At 35.1% G+C, this 19,449-nt stretch overlaps 2 protein-coding genes across 4 annotated transcripts in view; one reads left to right on the plus strand and one right to left on the minus strand.

Moving 5' to 3' along the window:
- The first annotated feature begins 1,709 nt into the window (after positions 1 to 1,709).
- LOC128198075 (uncharacterized) lies at positions 1,710 to 16,304 on the plus strand. 2 transcript variants are annotated; one of them, XM_052881398.1, is made up of 3 exons: positions 1,710 to 1,850; positions 4,994 to 5,185; positions 13,243 to 16,304. In XM_052881398.1, the coding sequence occupies exons 1-3, from the start codon at positions 1,763 to 1,765 to the stop codon at positions 13,413 to 13,415; spliced, it is 453 nt and encodes a 150-aa protein (XP_052737358.1). In that variant the 5' UTR covers positions 1,710 to 1,762; the 3' UTR covers positions 13,416 to 16,304. The 2 variants fall into 2 exon arrangements, 1 of the variants encoding a protein (XP_052737358.1); XR_008250819.1 differs by lacking the exons at positions 1,710 to 1,850; positions 4,994 to 5,185 and adding an exon at positions 9,892 to 10,022 and having other exon boundaries at positions 13,243 to 13,381.
- The window catches only part of LOC112045656 (filamin-A), a 135,599-nt gene continuing 131,336 nt past the window's right edge, over positions 15,187 to 19,449 (minus strand). For both annotated transcript variants that reach the window (XM_052881380.1, XM_052881381.1), the window contains exons 52-54: positions 19,125 to 19,286; positions 18,274 to 18,453; positions 15,187 to 17,352 (exon numbers count right to left, since the gene is read on the minus strand). In XM_052881380.1, the coding sequence (XP_052737340.1) occupies positions 17,215 to 17,352; positions 18,274 to 18,453; positions 19,125 to 19,286 (480 nt within the window). In that variant the 3' untranslated portion in view covers positions 15,187 to 17,214. The remainder of the gene's footprint in view (positions 17,353 to 18,273; positions 18,454 to 19,124; positions 19,287 to 19,449) is intronic.

The raw sequence follows: 19,449 nt of genomic DNA on the forward strand, positions 1-19,449 counted from the left end.
TTAATGTGTACTTTTTTAGACAGTAAGTACCTAAACATTTAAGACGAACTGATTTAATTCGTTATTGATTCTACTAGCTTGTTAGAATAAAAAGTCGAATTAATAAAAAAGCTTTTATTATTAGCGCACCTACAAAATACGTATGTACTTACAAGGTGAGGTCCAAAGCAGTCAGAAGCTGCTATACGAGTAAGTACTAATTGTAATTAAAATTTTGTGTAGGTACAAATTTAACTTAAAACGTAAGATTTGGGCATAAACCATTAAGAAATGAATTATAAATTGAAGTGATAAAATTATATATTTTACTTATCATCATTATCAACCCATATTCGGCTCACTGCTGAGCTCGAGTCTCCTCTTAGAATGAGAGGGGTAAGGCCAATAGTCCACCACGCTGGCCCAATGCGGATTGGCAGACTTCACGCAGGCAGAGAATTAAGAAAATTCTCTGGTATGCAGGTTTCCTCACTATGTTTTTCCTTCACCGTTTGAGACATGTGATATTTAATTTTTTAAAATTTAATTTTACCTATATTGTATTCAAATAATTATATGAGTGTGTTGATCTCTAAGATAAAGGCCAACGCCTGATAATTTAACTGGAGCATGACAATAACAAGTCACGGGAATAATTAAATTACTTAGCTACTTTTAAATTATCAACTGCGTTGGTAGTTTGTGCGGTCTATCGTATTTACTATGGCACTTAATCCTTGATTGATCAGCTCAGACGCAAAAATTAAAACCACTTTGGCATCAATGTCCCGGTCGCGATCATTATTCGTAACTAGCAGATGCCGCTCGGTTTCACCCGCGTGGTTCCCGTTCCCGTAGGAATACGGGTATAAAATATAGCCTTTAGCACTCGGGGATAGTGTAGCTTCCCAATAGTGAAAGAATTTTTTAAATCGGTTCAGTAGTTTCAGAGCCTAATCAATGCAAAACAACAGTCAAATCCTTCCTCTTTATAATACTGGTATAGAAGTATCTATAATAATATTATAAAGCTGAAAAGTTTGTTTATTTGATTGAATGCGCTAATCTTAGGAACTACTGGTCCGATTTGAAAAATTCTTTTAGTATTAGATAGCCCATTTATCGAGGAAGGCTATAAGGTAGGTACGGCCGTTAACAATAACCCTAAGTTATAACACGCATTGGAGTAACGACTAGCGTGGTGGATTTAGGCGCATATCCCATCATTAATACCTACATATAAAAAAATCCAAGTGTGTATATTACACGATACCAAAACATAAACAAGCCAACACACAGACAATAAAATTATTGTCTGCGTGTCATCTTTCTGTTTGCCGAACGGCTGAACCGATTTTACTGGGACATTCACTGGAAGATAGAGGAGGTTATTGAGCAACATACGGGTAGGCTACTATTTATCCCGAAAAAATCGATGGTTCCCGCGGGATTTGTAAAAAGATTTTCCGCTATTATTCTATAAAGACGTAGGGTCCTTAATAAAGGCGATCAATGACGCACACGGTGCCATAATGAATATTCAGGAATTTGGTAAAATAAATTCATAATAGAGTTACGAAGCGTAGCAGGATGCTACGGATTTATATACTTGCGAGATGAATTCATAGAGCAAGTCGCAGGTAGAATTAGTTTTGGCACAGATTTAGTCGCGAACGCACCGAACCTCTCTTTGAATTACAGTTTTCAAAATATCCGTTTAAGATAATATTACGAGATTGATTATAGAAAAAATTACGTGATATTTTATAATTCAAGTTGAGAAATGGAGATATTATGGCGCGCCGTATTGTTTTTAGGGATTACGTTTTATGTGATGGTTTCCGTTATTACTGCTCCTGCAAATACATACTGTAAGTACATTTTCAGTTTATTATCCTAAAATATATTTTTTTAATACAAAAATTTATTTCAACTTAAGTTTGCTTTTACAGTTATTTTCACTAACTAAATACAATAGTATTTAAATTACTAGTAACTTACCTAACCTTAACTAATTATAAAAATAAATAATGTATACATTTTTGTTAACATGTATATGGATATTTACACTAATTTTCAATGAAAAAAGTCAAATTAAATTCAATGCGTTGTCTTAAGAAAGTTTTAATTTTACTAGAAAGTTTTAATTTTACTATTTCACCGCGGCTAATTGCCTCGACTGGTGACAGAAGGGCTGGCTTATTTTTTGCGCAAAGGATCAGCCTGGCTGTCCAGCGCGGAAATGCAGCCAGTATTTATATTTTCTTGCCACCATTCCACGTGGGCATGATTTGTATAGTTATTAGGACAAGTTAGCTTAAGTTCCATATTGTATTCTTTCACTAGAAAGTTATATTTAAAAATTCAAAATTCATTTATTTCAAGTAGGTTCAGTTTACAAGCACTTTTGAAACGTCAGTTGACTATTCGTAAAGATTCTACTACCGGTTATTTTAATATGCCTACGCGAATCGATCGATAGTCAAACAGTAGTTAGGCACTTTATTTATGTTAATTGTCTAGGTCGCAAACGCAACAAGTATTATGTCATTCCAGTACTAAAGCCAAGCCCTTAAAACTATTAGAGCGAATTACACGTTATCTTGAAGTAATTACTAGTATCTGAGGATTTATCTAACGCAACGTTTTCAAAAGAGTTCTTTGGTATCTCAAATATTAATTTGTGTAGACAATTACATATTAATTCCCGGCTTAATTTATAAATTCTTATTGAGAAAATTGTGTATACTTAATATTAAATATGAAAATTATTCACAGAACTTGTTTTGTTTTGATAACTTTGTTTTGCGTTTTAAAGATTTTTTTACATGATTCTAAGAATGTATGTGGTTAGCCTATATATGACTTCAAATGAACGGACGTTAGACATTCATTTATTTAAAAAAGTTCACTACACTTGTAACCGCTTTATTGTACGTATTACATACCTATAATAGAGAATAATTATCGCTGCTCAGTTTTATTGTCTCGTTGAGTGGATGTGCTCATTTTTTATAGTTTCGGAGTCACATCAATGAATCAATTTGTATCGTCAAGTGTCAGTCGCTCGTAGAATCATTACTAAAATGTTTTTTTCCGGGACCTTGCAGAAGTTGACACCTTCATGGTAACTACTATTATAAGTCAAATGAGTTCTAAATTCCTTTGACATTATAAGCTTAGAACTTTTAAGCTGCCACAAAGTGCTGGAATGATTTGCCTCCTCCTCTTCGTAATTTAAAAATATCCAAGACCACTTTTAAAACCAAAATTCGAAAACATTATCTTTTAATTCAAAACATATAAGTAATGGGTCCTTTGTTTTGTTTAATTTATTATAATATTTATTTACCAAATTATTATGTTATCATTTATTTATTGTATTATTATTTATAATTGGCTTATTTTTACCACTTGTTTCTACTAGTAATATTTTTGTATTTAATTTACGTATCTGTCTTCTTTAAATATTTGTCGATGTTTGTTAGAGGCGCTCCGCACGTCTCGATACCGTCCAAACGTCACCTTAATGGCTCCACGGAAGATCAGCGCGGTATCCTTACGGACACTGCAATATGCTGAGTGGTGACCCTTTTAGGATCACATCATGCAAGTTGCAATGTATTTAATTTATTGATTTTTTTTTTCTCTCTTTTCTTTGTATGATGTGTATTCTGAATAAACTTTTCTTTCTTTCTTTCTTTCTTCTGCCAATCTGGGTAGCCAGTTCCGGGTGATAATGTTTTATTTCGTAACGATGGTAACTTATCAGTTGCTAATGCTAATACGATAATACCTACATATAGGTTGACTAACTTAGGACAAGAACTTAGTATTTCCATAGTGATACGCAGAATACTAACCGTCGGACCAACGTGGAAGATGTAGCGATATTCGATCAGGGTAGGTATAGGTACCTATTCTATATTCAGCTCAATATTCTTTTAATACCTAGATACATTCGGTTGGGTTACTATCTATTAGCTAAATGTTCTAATTATTAGACTATAGTCACAGTAAATATCTTTACCCAGCTCTAGTGGCCAACTGAAACCAAAATCGAGACCGAATTTCGGCGCAATAGGTATGTATTTTGTGATTTCGGTCATAACTGAAATCGAAACTTCCTTATAGTACATAAAAACTATGTCGAATTTGGCAAATTAAGATAACCACATTTTTGTATGGCCGATTCGATTACGCATACGTGCATATAACAGATGTAACTCTCTGTACCCTAGAGCTAGACGGCGTTAGAGGTCAGTTGTTAAATAGGTTGATAATATGCCCTTCGATCTCAGATCAATAACCTTCTATTGGACTTGTATCGCACTCAAATTCACCAACAAAACTGTCTGTGGTTTTTGAGGGAGATGAGGTAAACACACACATTGAAAATATTTACTTAACACCAATAAATATACCTATCCTGTGTCCTTACATTATACATACTGCTAATTTAAATCGTATCATATGACATAGACGTATAATTTTAACACAAATAGAACATCGATTAGGTATGCATACGCAGTTTGTATGAACAAGTTAGATCATGATCATATAGATTTGGCAGAGGGGTAACCGAGGCGAGGCAGGTCCTCTAGAAGGTAATTGATCTGAGCCTTCGATAGGTGATATTATTACCTAAAGGCATTTTTGTAGGAAAACAAAGGAAGTTGATCATTATAATTATGATATGTAGAAGACATGCGGGAGCGTCAAAACTTACTGAAATACAGTTGTCTCGGCGCCCAATATGAATCGCCCCGTTTGGCGTCGATACACTAGGCCCGTGGGGCAGGAGCGTCCAGACTCTCCACAAGTAAACGCCTTAGAGAGGCAACAGGCGACCCTCTGGTGGGCAGCTTTCTCGCTCAAATAACAATTTAAATTGCAATTCAACGCGGGAATGCTGCCTGCGTGATGGGCAGGTTGATGTTATTCTAAATAGACTGAATAAATCTTCATTATGATGAATATTTAATTTTGTTAAATATTTGTTTGTTTTTTACAGCCCGCGGGCCACAGTATACAGTGAGTCCATCTAACAGCGACAAACATCCGTACATAGAGGTGAGGAACGCGACGTACCACGGCAGCGGGCCTAGAGAGGAAGCCCGCGCTATGTGCTCGGTGAAGACGCAAGAGGTCAACGCTACTGCTAACGCTACCATTACGAGGAGGCTACATGGAGTAGTTACTTCGAGTGAGTACCGACTTACGAAGCTTTTGATTTTGGGTTCTTGCGTCGTGGGTTCGATTACCAGCTCGGCGGAAATATTTTTATTGCTTATAGTGAATAGGCTCCGAATTTATTGAACCGATTTGTAAAAAACATCGGAAAGCTACATTATCAGCGAGCAACAAAGGCAAAAATCATCTGCTTGCCTCAATAGTTTAAAACAGAACTAGACCAGATTTGATGGATATGAATCAATTGAAATCTGCTTGCCGCAAGAGCTTATAACAGATCCTGATCGGATTTGCGGAATGAACCTAATGAATACATGAATAATGAATGAACCTAATGGAAAATGATGCATTTTGGATCTTCTTTTGATCCAAAATGACCATTTTTCCTCTACAACATCCCTGTATTATCACAGAAACGTGAACTGTTCAGACAAAATAGCGGGGCGATCCTATTATTTTTCTGAATTGCAAAGGTAACACGTACCTACCTATTACTAGTATAAGCTGACAAACTTTTAGTACCTACCTAGTATTATGAGCTGACAAACTTTTAGCTTTTATAAAACGACGAAGGTCTGGCCACTACATGATAAAATAGTTGTAGGTAACATATTACTTTTTTACATCCTTGTTAATCCCCCGTGCCTAGGAGAGCAATTCGTCTCGTCGGTTCCGGTCTCGGTTGTAAAAGAATTTAATATTATCATCTTATGACCACCAAACTGCGTTGGAGCAGCGTGTTGAGTCAATTTCTCCTTTCCCAAAAGGAGGGAGGTCTTGCCACAGGCCTATAGTGTGTATTGGTCGCGTCGGTCCCGGTCTCGGTCGTAAAAGAATTTAATATTGTCACAATAAATTCAAATTCAAATTCAAATTCAAAATTCATTTATTTCAAGTAGGCTCAGTTTACAAGCACTTTTGACACGTCAGTTGACTATTTGTAAAGATTCTACCACCGGTTCGGAAGGCAGGTTCTGCTGAGAAGATACCGGCAAGAAACTCAACAGTTGCTCTTTTGAAAAAAGTCATACAGTATTACAATTTACATTTGATAACAATTAAATTACAATTTCTTATAGTTTTATTTCCTGTGTGAAGGTGGAAGCTGATCCAATGGCCTCATCAATAGTGTAGTAACCTCGACTAAGTAAATGTTTTTTAACACATTGCTTAAAGTTGTGCATTGGCAAGTCCATCACAGTCTTGGGGATCTTGTTATAGAAGAGTACACCCAAACCCACAAAAGATTTTTTAACTCTTTGGAGACGATATGCAGAAATAACTAACTTATGCCCGTGTCTAGTAAGACGTGGGTTTAGATCTCCTTTTCGTTTGTACAAATTAAATCAAAAAATCAAAATCAAAAATCATTTATTTCAAGTAGGCTCAGTTTACAAGCACTTTTGACACGTCAGTTGACTATTTGTAAAGATTCTACCACCGGTTCGGAAGGCAGGTCCTGCTGAGAAGATACCGGCAAGAAACTCAACAGTTGCTCTTTTGAAAAAGTCATACAGTATTATAATTTACAATTGATAACAATTACTGTTTACATTTGTTATAGTTTTACTTCCTGTGTGAAGGTGGAAGCTGATCCAACGACCTCCAAGCATTTTTATCATTAAGGAACTCATCAATGTTGTAGTACCCTCGACTAAGTAAATGTTTTTTAACACATTGCTTAAAGCTATGCATTGGCAGGTCCATCACAGTCTTGGGGATCTTATTATAGAAGAGTACACCCAAACCTACAAAAGATTTTTTTACTCTTTGGAGACGATATGCAGAAATAACTAACTTATGCCCGTGTCTAGTAAGACGTGGGTTTAGATCTCCTTTTCGTTTGTACAAATTAATATTTTGTCTTACATATATTATACAGTTATATATATATTGACAGGCTACTGTTAGTATACCTATTTCTTTAAACTTTTGACGAAGGGACTCGCGTGATTTTAATTGATATATTGCTCGAATTGCTCTTTTTTGAAGTACAAATATAGATTGTATATCGGCAGCCTTGCCCCACAATAAAATACCGTAAGACATTACGCTGTGAAAGTACGCAAAATAAACAAGCCTAGCTGTATCGACATCAGTAAACTGTCTTATTTTTCTCACGGCAAATGCCGCTGAGCTAAGTTTACCAGACAGTTTTTCTATATGAGCACCCCACTGAAGTTTACAATCCAAGGTCACTCCCAGGAAAACTGTGGAACTCTCCATTTCTAGTGTTTCACCATCGATCATTATAGACTTATCTAGTTTTATAACATTTGGCAATGAAAACTCAATACATTTTGTTTTCTTAGCATTCAAAAGTAGATTATTTGCAGTGAACCAATGCGACACATGCGATATGGCACGGTTTACGTCGTCAGAGTTAACTTTATTTCTGTCGGACTTAAAAATTAAGGATGTATCATCAGCAAACAGTACAATCTCACATATGCCGCTGACATGGTATGGTAAATCGTTTATGTACACTAAAAATAGAAAAGGACCCAGAATTGAACCCTGTGGGACGCCCATTATGGTAGTGGAACCGTGCGACTTTATATCATTTATGCATACCTTCTGTGTTCTATCACTGAGATAAGAGGCAATGAGATCGAGTGCAACACTTTTGATGCCATAGTGGCTTAACTTGAGTAGAAGCGTGTTATGGTCAACACAATCGAACGCCTTGGACAGATCACAGAACACACCAATTGCATTCTTAGAACCTTCCCATGCTTCATAAATATGTTTTAAAAGTTTAGCCCCTGCATCAGTTGTATTGCGACCTTTTGTAAAACCATACTGTTCAGGATGAAACAAGTTATTTAAATTAAAATGACATAAAAGTTGATTTAATATGATTTTTTCAAAGACCTTGCTAAGTGTTGGCAATATTGTAATCGGTCTATAATTATTAAGATCTGATTTGTCTCCTGATTTAAAAAGTGGTATCAATTTGCCATGCTTCATTAGGTTCGGAAAAATACCTAAGTCCACACATTCATTAAAAATAATAGCTAAGTGGGGAGCAATGATATCAATTATATTAGATATTACTTTCACTGACATGCCCCACAGATCTCCGGTTCTTTTTAATTTTAATAAATTGAAAGATCTTTTAATGTCTGATACAGTTATGTGGTGAAATTCAAAAAGAACGTTGCACTCTTTAACATTGCCTCTTAATAGTCTCTGGGCTTCCGTAGCAGACGAATCTAGTGAATCAGTTAACAAGATAGGAACATTCTGGAAAAAATCTTCAAAGGCATTAACAACCTCGATATCAGTGTTTACCTTTTTGTCATTGACAATTAATTCAAAACTCATATCCCGCGGTTTGATTTTTCCTGATTCTCTATTAATTATGTTCCAGGTGGTTTGTATCTTGTTCTCAGACTCAATTATTTTCTGTTTGATGTGTAACGATTTCGCAAGAATACAAACACGTTTAAAAATTTTTGAGTAACTTTTTACGTAATCTAAATAAGTTCGCGTTTGATTATATTGTTTTTCCTCGTACAACTCGTACAATTTATCTCTACTTTTATAGATGCCTACAGTAGCCCATTCGCTAAACTTTAATTTTTGGCTAGCATTTATGCGTTTAAAGTTAAAAATTTTACTAAACTCTCTGTCTATTGACTTGAAAAGTGTACCAAAGAGCATGTCTGGATGATTATTTTCAAATGCAAGACTTGGAATTTTAGAAATAATTGTGTTTTTAAATCGCTTTAATTTACTTTCAGATATTGGCCTACACTTTACCCATTGATTGCTATTGGGTTTATTATTTAAGATAGTAATTATTTGACCACTATGATCAGAGCTTAATTTATTTATTATCTTCTTTTTCTCAAGCACACAATTATAAAATATATTATCTAGACAGGTACCTGAAGTTGCGGTTATCCTAGTAGGTTCGTTAAAAGCATGCGTCAAATCAAAACATTTGAATAAGTTAAGAAATCTAATAGATTTTGTGTTTTCTGTTAGAATATCAACATTAAAATCGCCGCAAATCAGTATTTGTTTGGAAGATGTGCACAATCGCCTCATTACATCTTCCATTACCTCTTCAAATTGATCAAAGTCAGCAGGAGGGGGTCGGTACACGCATACTATAATAATTTGTTCCAACTCCACACAAGAAAGTTCAACAATGCATTCCACAGAAAGACTAACTATATCTTTTCTATCCTTACATTTTAAGTTATTATGTAAGAAAATTAAGGAGCCACCATGACCAGCCCTTCTGAAGAACACACTTGACAATGAATAATTATTAATATTAAGAACTGACAGCTGTGAGTTAGTGAGCCAATGCTCCGTAATACATAAAATGTGTATATTGAATTTTTCTACAAATAGTTCAACTTCTAATTCCTTGCCGTTGATGCTCTGTATATTTTGGTGTACAAGGTTAATGTTACAGTGCATCTCCGTTGTCGTATCTTCTAGTTTAAAAAATTTTTAATTGTAACAGTACCAGGATTGGTACTGCAGTCAGGTATAGAAATATTTGTACTATTAGTACAGGTTGTAAAAATGTCAGAAGACTGCGTTACAATACTTGTAACTGGATCGGTTAAATTACAATTAACAATTGAGACAGTACTATCATTCGTACTCTGGTCAATAGATAGAATAGAAACATAACTACTATTATTACATGTCATATTAATGTCAATAGACTGTGTTACAACACTTGTAACTGACTCATTTAAGTTGTAAGCCAACAGAGAGGCAACATGCTGCTTACATTTTTTTGGCAGATATAAATTATCTTTAGTCAACGAATAAGATGAGATAAACTTATTCATGTCAAAATAAAAAAATGCATCGCTGTGATGGTATGTCAAGTTGTATAACATAAGATTCAAATTATGGATATGCTTATTTTCTTTAGCATTTGACTTAAAGTATGGAAATGCACATAATGTAAATTTACATTTGGTTCTACTATGTAATACCAAAAGCTTTTCAACACATTTTATGATTTGATGCCTTTTAATTTTCAAACTGTTCCCTAACATCAAAATTACATTTGAGTAGCCAACTACATTTTCTGTACTTATACTATTTATTAAATAATTAAAACTAGCCCCTGGAAAACATTTGTTAGTCACTGAATGGTTTAGGTATTGGCTCATAATGGAGCCAAAATCCTTACCTAACTTATCAGAAATTATTAGAGTCTTTTTTTGAGCCTTTTTTGGCAAATTAAAACTATGTGAACTTAAATTTTTATCTGAGGTTGAAGGAATTGGAATAACATTATTATTACATTGCACATTTTGGCTCAAGTCAATATATCCAGAATTAGATAAAACACTACTACAGTCCTGAGTAACCTGATTTGAACATTGGCATTTGTTACTTAATGACTCAAAACGGGCCATATTGTATGTACCTAAGGCTAACAACTCTTCAGCCACTATGATTTGATCATGGATCTGACTTTGAGACAACTCATATTTAGCAGTTATTTCCTGCAAGTTATTTTCCATCTGATTTAGTTCATGTTGTAAACTTTGAGTTTCATTTTCATATTTTTCCCTGGAATTTTCAAGTAAAGAACAGTAAGTGTTTACTTTTTTAATTAATAGTGACCGTTCCTTTCTTAATATAAATTTTTTAATTTTAATGTATTTTTTAATTTTATTGTGGCTATTAAATAAATTATACCTAGATTGGGGCATAGCCAAAGTTTTGGTTGCACATGGGCTGTCACAAGTCAGATCAATGCAAAGCATTGGCGCCGGGACTGATGTGGAAGAGGCAAGCAGTTCATTATAAAGATTGTTCGTATTTTGTGTTTCAAATTGTTGTAATTGTGACTGAAGGTCATCAATTGTCTTGTGTGCACTGTTCAGTTCATCTTCCAACATTGATATTTTAGCCAGGGCTTCATCATAAGTCCGTATTCACTGGTTGAATGTATCAACTACTTCCTGAAGCTGGCTGCGCTCCTCTAAAACCATAGAGTGAGTGCTGTGTAGTTCGGCGAGCTCAGATTTTAATTGTGAGTTTTTAGTAATAATATTCCTCAGTTCCTCTTCATTATCATCATGTTCCTTCAACAAATCAGAATTTAGTTGTTTCAGTGACTTGATTTCCAGTAGGGCATTTTTTAGTTGGAGTTGCTGTTCCATTGCGGCTGCCCGTCGAGTTAACATTGGACGTGCCATCATACAAGTGTTCCTGAAACACACCAATCAGAATAAATGTTAAAGAAGGAAAATAGATGACATACAAAGAAAGGAAAATGAAAATGAAAAAGAGATAGAAAATGTAAAATAAAATGAGTAATAATAATTGTTTAAAAGTCTATACTGAAGTTGAGGTCAAATAAATTCTTTAAATTCTAATTTAAATTCAAATAAATTCTTTAAATTCTAATTTAGTATTTCAAGTATATATTTGTATTTCACAGTTACCATGGAATGAAAGTGTAATTCAACACACAAAACATAAATATAATATAACTTATGTAGGTAGCTACTTTTGTTAAAGATTGCTTTTGGAAAATACAACTTATTCTCTTCAAGCAAGCAATTTAATAGGTGGAAACAATAAATTAACTTTACGTACTGTATTATAGCTCGAGGTATTATGTTGTAGTGTATGTTTTTGTTGTCTGAGACAGTATAAGTTTACGTCGACTTTGCTTCCACTGTCAGTCAAGCAAAGTGAGGAAACTATTGTCTTTTCTGTGTGATGGGACGTGTCTCGCGATTTACGAGAATGTAAATTAATATTTTGTCTTACATAAACTATACTGTTATATATATACTGACAGGCTACTGTTAAAATGCCTATTTCTTTAAACTTTTGACGAAGGGACTCGCGTGATTTTAGTTGATATATTGCTCGAATTGCTCTTTTTTGAAGTACAAATATAGAATGTATATCAGCAGCCTTGCCCCACAACAAAATACCGTAAGACATTACGCTGTGAAAGTACGCAAAATAAACAAGTCTAGCTGTATCAACATCAGTAAACTGTCTTATTTTTCTCACTGCAAAAGCAGCTGAGCTGAGTTTACCTGACAGTTTTTCTATATGAGCACCCCACTGAAGTTTAGAATCCAAGGTCACTCCCAGGAAAACTGTGGAATTCTCTATTTCTAGTGTTTCACCATTGATCATTATAGACTTATCTAATTTTATAACATTTGGTAATGAAAACTCAATACATTTAGTTTTCTTTGCATTTAAAAGTAAGTTGTTAACAGTGAACCAATGCGACACATGCGATATGGCACGGTTTACATCGTCGGAATTATCTTTACTTCTGTCACTCTTAAAAATTAGGGATGTGTCGTCAGCAAACAGTACTATCTCACAGATGCCGCTAACATGGTGTGGTAAATCGTTTATGTGCACTAGGAATAGAAAAGGACCCAGAATTGAACCCTGTGGGACGCCCATTGTGTTAGAAAAACCGCGAGACTTTGAATCATTTATGCATACCTTTTGTGTTCTATCACTAAGATAAGAGGCGATGAGATCAAGTGCAACACTTTTTATGCCATAGTGGCTTAACTTAAGTAAAAGAATGTTATGGTCAACACAATCGAATGCTTTGGACAAATCACAAAATACACCAATAGCATTCTTAGCATTTTCCCATGCATCATATATATGTTTTAAAAGTTTAGCACCTGCATCAGTTGTACTGCGACCTTTAGTAAAACCATACTGTTCAGGGTGAAATAAATTATTTAAATTAAAATGACTTAAAAGTTGATTTAAAATGATTATTTTTTTTTTTTTTTAATATAATACCACCAACCTGCAATGGAGCAGCGTGGTGAGTCCATTTCTCTTTTTCCAAAAGGAGGGAGGCCTTGCCACAGGCCTATAGTGTGTATTGGTCGCGTCGGTCCCATCCTCGGTCGTTAAAGAATTTAATATCACCAACCTGCGATGGAGCAGCGTGGTGACTCCATTTCCTCCTTTCCGTTAAGGAGGGAGGCCTTGCCATAGGCATAAAGTGTGTAGGTATTGTAGGTAGTGGGCCGTTTAACAAAATGGCTGATATTGATGAACCTCCTTGTTGAATTCCAGGAGAACTCCATTCATCTATACAACGGTTAGAGGTGATCATCTACGGGCAGATGCAGCAGCTGTGGCAGAGTCTAGATGCACTGCGAACGCAAATCGCAGGCAGTTCCCGAGTGTCATACCCTGACCGCCGTAGCGTCACTTTTAGATATAGACCTACTCGTAATTCACTATGAAATTAAACTACCTGACCTACTACGACGATTTTTTTAGATCTGGTCCACCAATAGATACTTTGTAGGCTTAAGAGAAACAACAGTATTGTGGCCATTCTGGGCAATATGTTGGTACGGAAATTTTGAAAATATATAAAACAGAATTTCAAAATTCAAATTGGTCACCATCTTGCAAATATGCCTTGGTGGGGGCCCTGTTTTGAAATTAGTTGGGGGCCCAATAGAAGCGTAAAGATTTCTCACAAAGGAAACAAAAATACATGCTTATAATAAATATATGAGAGTGACTTACTTAACTGTAGTAGTAGTACTTAGGATGTTTCTAACTTTTGGGCGCGCTCTTAACTCGAAAAAAAAACAGATTGCTTTTTTAATTTTGACATTTCTGTGTTCATGTTTAAGTGAAAACTCTATAGGCAGTTTTATATTTCAGGGAAACACCAGATTAAGTGAGATTGTGGATAACATTTTACTAATTTTTGCTTTCACACGTAAAGAGCCCCCGTAGACTGGGGGCCCTGTATCATTAATACGGCTGATACGGCGGTAGCTACGCCCCTGCCATCTTGAGCAGTTGAGAACCTATGCTTGGTATGCTATACCGTGAGATCCTATGGTTTCGATTCTCAGCTCGATAAATTTAGGAATCCATCCATACTATTATTGTAGGTAAGTGTCTTTGATTAAACTATTGAATCGATTTGGATGAAATTTGGTAATTTTAGAGATAAATAGGACCTTGCATTTTTATCCCGGTAAAATACATGGTACATGGTAAAATACTCTCAGACTTTGTGAAAATGTTGCGCAGGCTCCCGCTAGTAGGTACCTTTATCTACCCATATACTTAATTTCTAAATTAACAGGAACCTGGGTCGAGTGGTAGGATTGAGACGTGGCTCTCCAAAAATAAATATAAAAACAGTAATCCTTTAATGTAATCTAATTAGAATGGATTTATACACTAAACGATAAAATTATTTAAATTTTATCAACGCGTTTGTGTTTTTAAACAACTTACCGAATTTTGTTTCGATAAGTACTTTTGATTCATTTATTTCTTTGTTTAAACAAGAAGTGAATTGGTAATTAAAACAAAACATATTCCACCGAATGTAGTGTTATGTGTGTCACGATTATTGTGATACTATGTTGGTACGTGATTTGCGTTTTCAAGAGCATCCTTATTTTACCTTGTTTGTGATTTTAGGTCTTTGCGAATATATTTTCCGTTTTTCTGAACTTGTACAAAACACAACTTTAGTATTTTGAATGATCCTTTAAACGGATTAGAATTATTTAGTAATAAATGAACCGGTTGTAGATACGAGGTGTCACTAGGTTCGTCTTTTTATATCACTGACTATATACCTACATACATGCTTTATTTTATGTGGCAGCCACATGTTAAACTTTAGATTTTTTAACCAACTGTATTTATTTTCGTTATATTTGATTAAATTGTCAAAAAATAAAAACCTTGAGTAGAGGGCGCCACGAGTAATTTTAGTCATAGATTTACGATTCGGTACAAGTACCTAATAATTCTATGTTTTTAGCAATCTAGGTATACCATAGCATGGCAGTAGAAATTAGTTCCTTTTTTGTCCGCAACATGCGAAGTTTTACATTTTTCTACTAAGGCTATAAATAACATAAAATCATATAGTATGTTCCAAGATAAGCTTTTGTGCCTGTGTTTAGTCTATAGAGGATAATTTATAGGATATAGGATAAGATATAGATTGACAAATAAATAAAACTAATAAAATAATAATGTTCAATTTATTAACAATTAGTAACTGATAATCAGCATTTACCCAGACAGTTTGTACAGAAAACTAATCTTGAATTAAATATAAATTAATACAAGAATGTTCTTATATTTTTTATAATTATTGATTTTAATACAAGTTTAGTTTCCACAATATACATACTTAATACTAGGCAGTAAAATCAAGAAACAAGTTAGTATACAAAAATATTGTTAATTAACGATGACGCTTAGATAATATGTACCTAGTTATTAATAAATATTAACAAATAAAGGAGTTTATTATGCTTTTTTCGTTATTTATTTTTAACAAAGTAATACATTTTAATATATCATTTTATTGGACGTTATAGATTTTGTAATTGATTGTTGCAAAAAAAAAATGACAATTTAATCCTATTATAATAGAAATCAGATCTAATAATATCAAAACTGTTTTATCGTATAATATAATTTAGAAATCTAAATTATGTTTGCCATTAAATATAATTAAATTACAATATTAATAAATTATATAATAATTAATTTTTCAACAAACAAAATACATCCAAAATGTCGTATTCTTATAAGTATATTAAGAAATTGACTTAAATAATCTTTGAAATATACTTCTATGTTACATAAGAAATAATAAATGTTATGACTAAATTTATTAAGTTGGTAATAATGTTTCAATGCATTTGTTAAGTTATGGCAGAGAATTAAATGATAATAACTATTCAATATTTCAATCCCATGTTCTTTATAGATAAATTAACTGTAACATTCAAAATTTTGACGGCCTCCGTGGCGCAGTGGTTTGCGCGGTGGATTTTCAAAACGGAGGTCCTGGGTTCGATCCCCGGCTGGGCAGATTGAGATTTTCTTAATTTGTCCAGGTCTGGCTGGTGGGAGGCTTCGGCCGTGGCTAGTTACCACCCTACCGGAATGACGTACCGCCAAGCGATTTAGCGTTCCGGTACGATGCCGTGTAGAAACCGAAAGGGGTGTGGATTTTCATCCTCCTCCTAACAAGTTAGCCCGCTTCCATCTTAGACTGCATCATCACTTACCATCAGGTGAGATTGTAGTCAAGGGCTAACTTGTAAAGAATAAATAAAAAAAAAAAAAAAAAATAGTTTTAAAAGTTTTCAATTAGAATTTTTTTTTAAATAGTTTTTGTTCTTTTATTTGTTACTGTGAAAGTAGTAAAATATGAAACTATTATTTAGATAATAGTTAGTAACATTAAAATGCTGTCATAATAGTAAATCGTATACAAATAAAAAAAGTTGAGTATTTCGGGATGGTGAGTAAGGCTAAGTTCAGACCATCGCGTAAAACCGCGCGTATTCTACAAATATTACACAACTACAAACCACATTTTTAAACACGACCGATTGATAAAATGCCTAATTTTAAAAACAGCGAAAATTATACCAAATTTTATATAATTTTTATTAATATTAAAATGATCAATCGAAAAAATATTCGTCTATACAATTTTACTTGAAAAGAGCTGTTATTTTGAAGAATGTATATACAGACTGTACATACAGATCGTACTGCGTAAGACCGTCTAATCTGAACTTAGCCTTATATAACAGTTGTACATTAATTGTTTAGTCAATATATTTCGTCTGTTTGGCTTTCAATGTAGAATTAAGATGACAAAGTGCGTTTGTGTGTAAAATTAAGTCATTAGTGCACACGTAGACGTTATTTAACGCCTGTCTGCATTACTACTGCAACCATAGCAAACCCGCCAAGTCTCTGGGTCATATCAATAGCATTATCATGATCCAGAGTAGCCAAATTTTCACTAATGTACGTATCACTTAGTATTCAATAATTCGAATTTAGTATATAAATACTATACATCATTTAATTTTTAGCATTGAAAAATGTATGGAATTGGCTTCTCTGGATCACAGTAGTATCGAATAGTGCCATTACTGTGACTCAGAGAAGCAAATTCCTGGCTACTTTTACAAATATGTCAAAAAAATGAGAGGCTTTGTTTTGAGCGGCAGTTTAATTGATGCGTTACGCAGCGTTTGCTTGCATGTATCTGCGTAACTCCTCTTGCGTGTCGAAGATCATGACGGGGAAGGGTGAGCCGGGCACGTGTCGGCCCGCCCACCGCACCTCCACTCTGTAGTCGCCGGGCTCGGTGGGGGAAAACTGGTAAAGGGAAAACAATTCTATGAAAATCTTAATTCAGGGATGTGAATGTAGTTCTTGCAGCATCATCATAAGAAAGATAACATACTATCGTCGACGTAGGCACCTAAATACTATATAAGAAAGAGAAAAAGAATTGTGTTGTTGTTGAGAAGGGGATGACCCCCTTCAGTAACGAAGTTCTGATCACACTTCACACTATCACATCACATCACATTACACTAATATATAAATGTGAAAGTTTATGTGTAAGTGTGTTTGTCTGTTCCTCCTTTGTGCAGCGGCTACTGAAGCAATTTGGATAAAATTTTAAATGGAAGTAGATTTTACTCTGGATTAACACATAGGCTACTTTTCATCCTGGAAAAATCCATGGTTCCCGCAGGAAAAAACTGTAATCTACGCGAACGAAGTCGCGGGCTTGTTCAAAATAAAATATACAATATTATTAGTCATATTTATGAAAAAAACCCCGTGTAAATTAAAATGATGACAATAACATAGCTTTGTGAGCCTAGCCATACGCTTACATTGAAGTTTTTCTTACTTTCGAGAAAATATTTAAAACCTTGCAACAGTTCCTGTTAACCTGGTACTTTTCTTCCTAAAGATAAAAAAAAACATTTTAAACAGTACAAATCAACATCTTATGCTCTCTGTTACCCTGGTACTTTGTTTTACGCTTTTTCGTTACGTGACGGTGTCTCCAGTTCACTATACTGTAAACCGCATAAAATAACTTCGAAACCCATCACCAACGCCATCATAGTCCTACTCCATAGTTGCCTACCATACTATGATGGTAGGCAACTATGGAGTAGGATCATGAGCATACTATGGTAGACAACTATGGAGTAGGACATTCAGCTATACGTCTGTCCATCACATGGTCTATGAAGACCATTACTGATGAAGCCTTACCTTGCACAGTATGGTGCGGTCCTTCTGGTTCTCGCGTTGCATCTCTACCCTGAAGGCGCCCTTGGGTCCGCGGACGCGCACTGTGAGCTGACCGGCGCCAGCACCGCGCGTGTCACATAGGAACCGCGACTGGAAGGTGGCTAGCACTCCTGGCTCCACCCCTGGACCGTATACCCTCACCTGATGGAGATAGACAGATATTTACCTTTACCTTTATAACCGAATTCAAAAAATGGAGGTTCTGTGTTCAGCTGTGTGTAGGTTCACCGAAATTTCGGAATTGTATGCATGTATTTTTTCCAAGTATTTCAATCCATTTTTACATAGAAGAACTATGATAGAAAAAAGTGAAATCCAATTTAAAATATCGGACATATTTTAAACATTTGAAACACCGGCCTTTTAGCGCGCTGTGACGTCACAAATGTCAAAAGAAACTTTCTACCGATTGTATGAAATTGTTAGTGGTCAAACACGTCAGTTTTAGTAGTATGATAGTCAAACGTTGCTTCTCTATACATAATCGCAAGATATTCATTATCATCAGACATTATGCATCCACTGCTGCATGGTCGTCGCTCCATCTATTGGGAGGGGGGACTCCAACAAAAATTTTACCTTGAGAGCTATGTCGGTTACGTTAATTTTGGCGAAGCACTTCGCATTTTATCCCTCAAAGAGATTCCAAGCATAGCTCTCTCCATAGCACGCTGAGTGACTTGGAGTTTGTGGACTTGCCTCGATGTTTGTGTCTACGTAAGTTGTTATTTGTCACTATTTAATGCGACGTCGCTTCCTAACCCATATACAGTGTTCACTGTTGAGGATGGAGAGGGTATACAAAAACTTACTTTGGAGGGGTCAGGCGCACCGGCGACCTTGAGCACGAAGGGCGAGCCGGGCACGTGCTCGCCCGCGAACTGCACGCTGAGCACGTGGCGTCCCGCCTCCGCCGGCTTTACGTTGAGCGTGAACGTGCCGTCGCCGTGCTCGTACAGCTCGCAGTACGCCACCTGTACGACATTCATCAGTGTTAAATAAATATTTACTAATATTCTAAAGAGGATATTGATTGTTTGTTTGTTTGGATTTTGGACATTGAAAGGCACTAAAACTTCTGAACTGATTTAAAAAATTCTTTCACTGTTGGGAAGCTACACTATCCCAGAGTGCTAC

The sequence above is a fragment of the Bicyclus anynana genome, chromosome 4 (genome assembly GCF_947172395.1).
Source record: "Bicyclus anynana chromosome 4, ilBicAnyn1.1, whole genome shotgun sequence".
Taxonomy (NCBI): domain Eukaryota; kingdom Metazoa; phylum Arthropoda; class Insecta; order Lepidoptera; family Nymphalidae; genus Bicyclus; species Bicyclus anynana.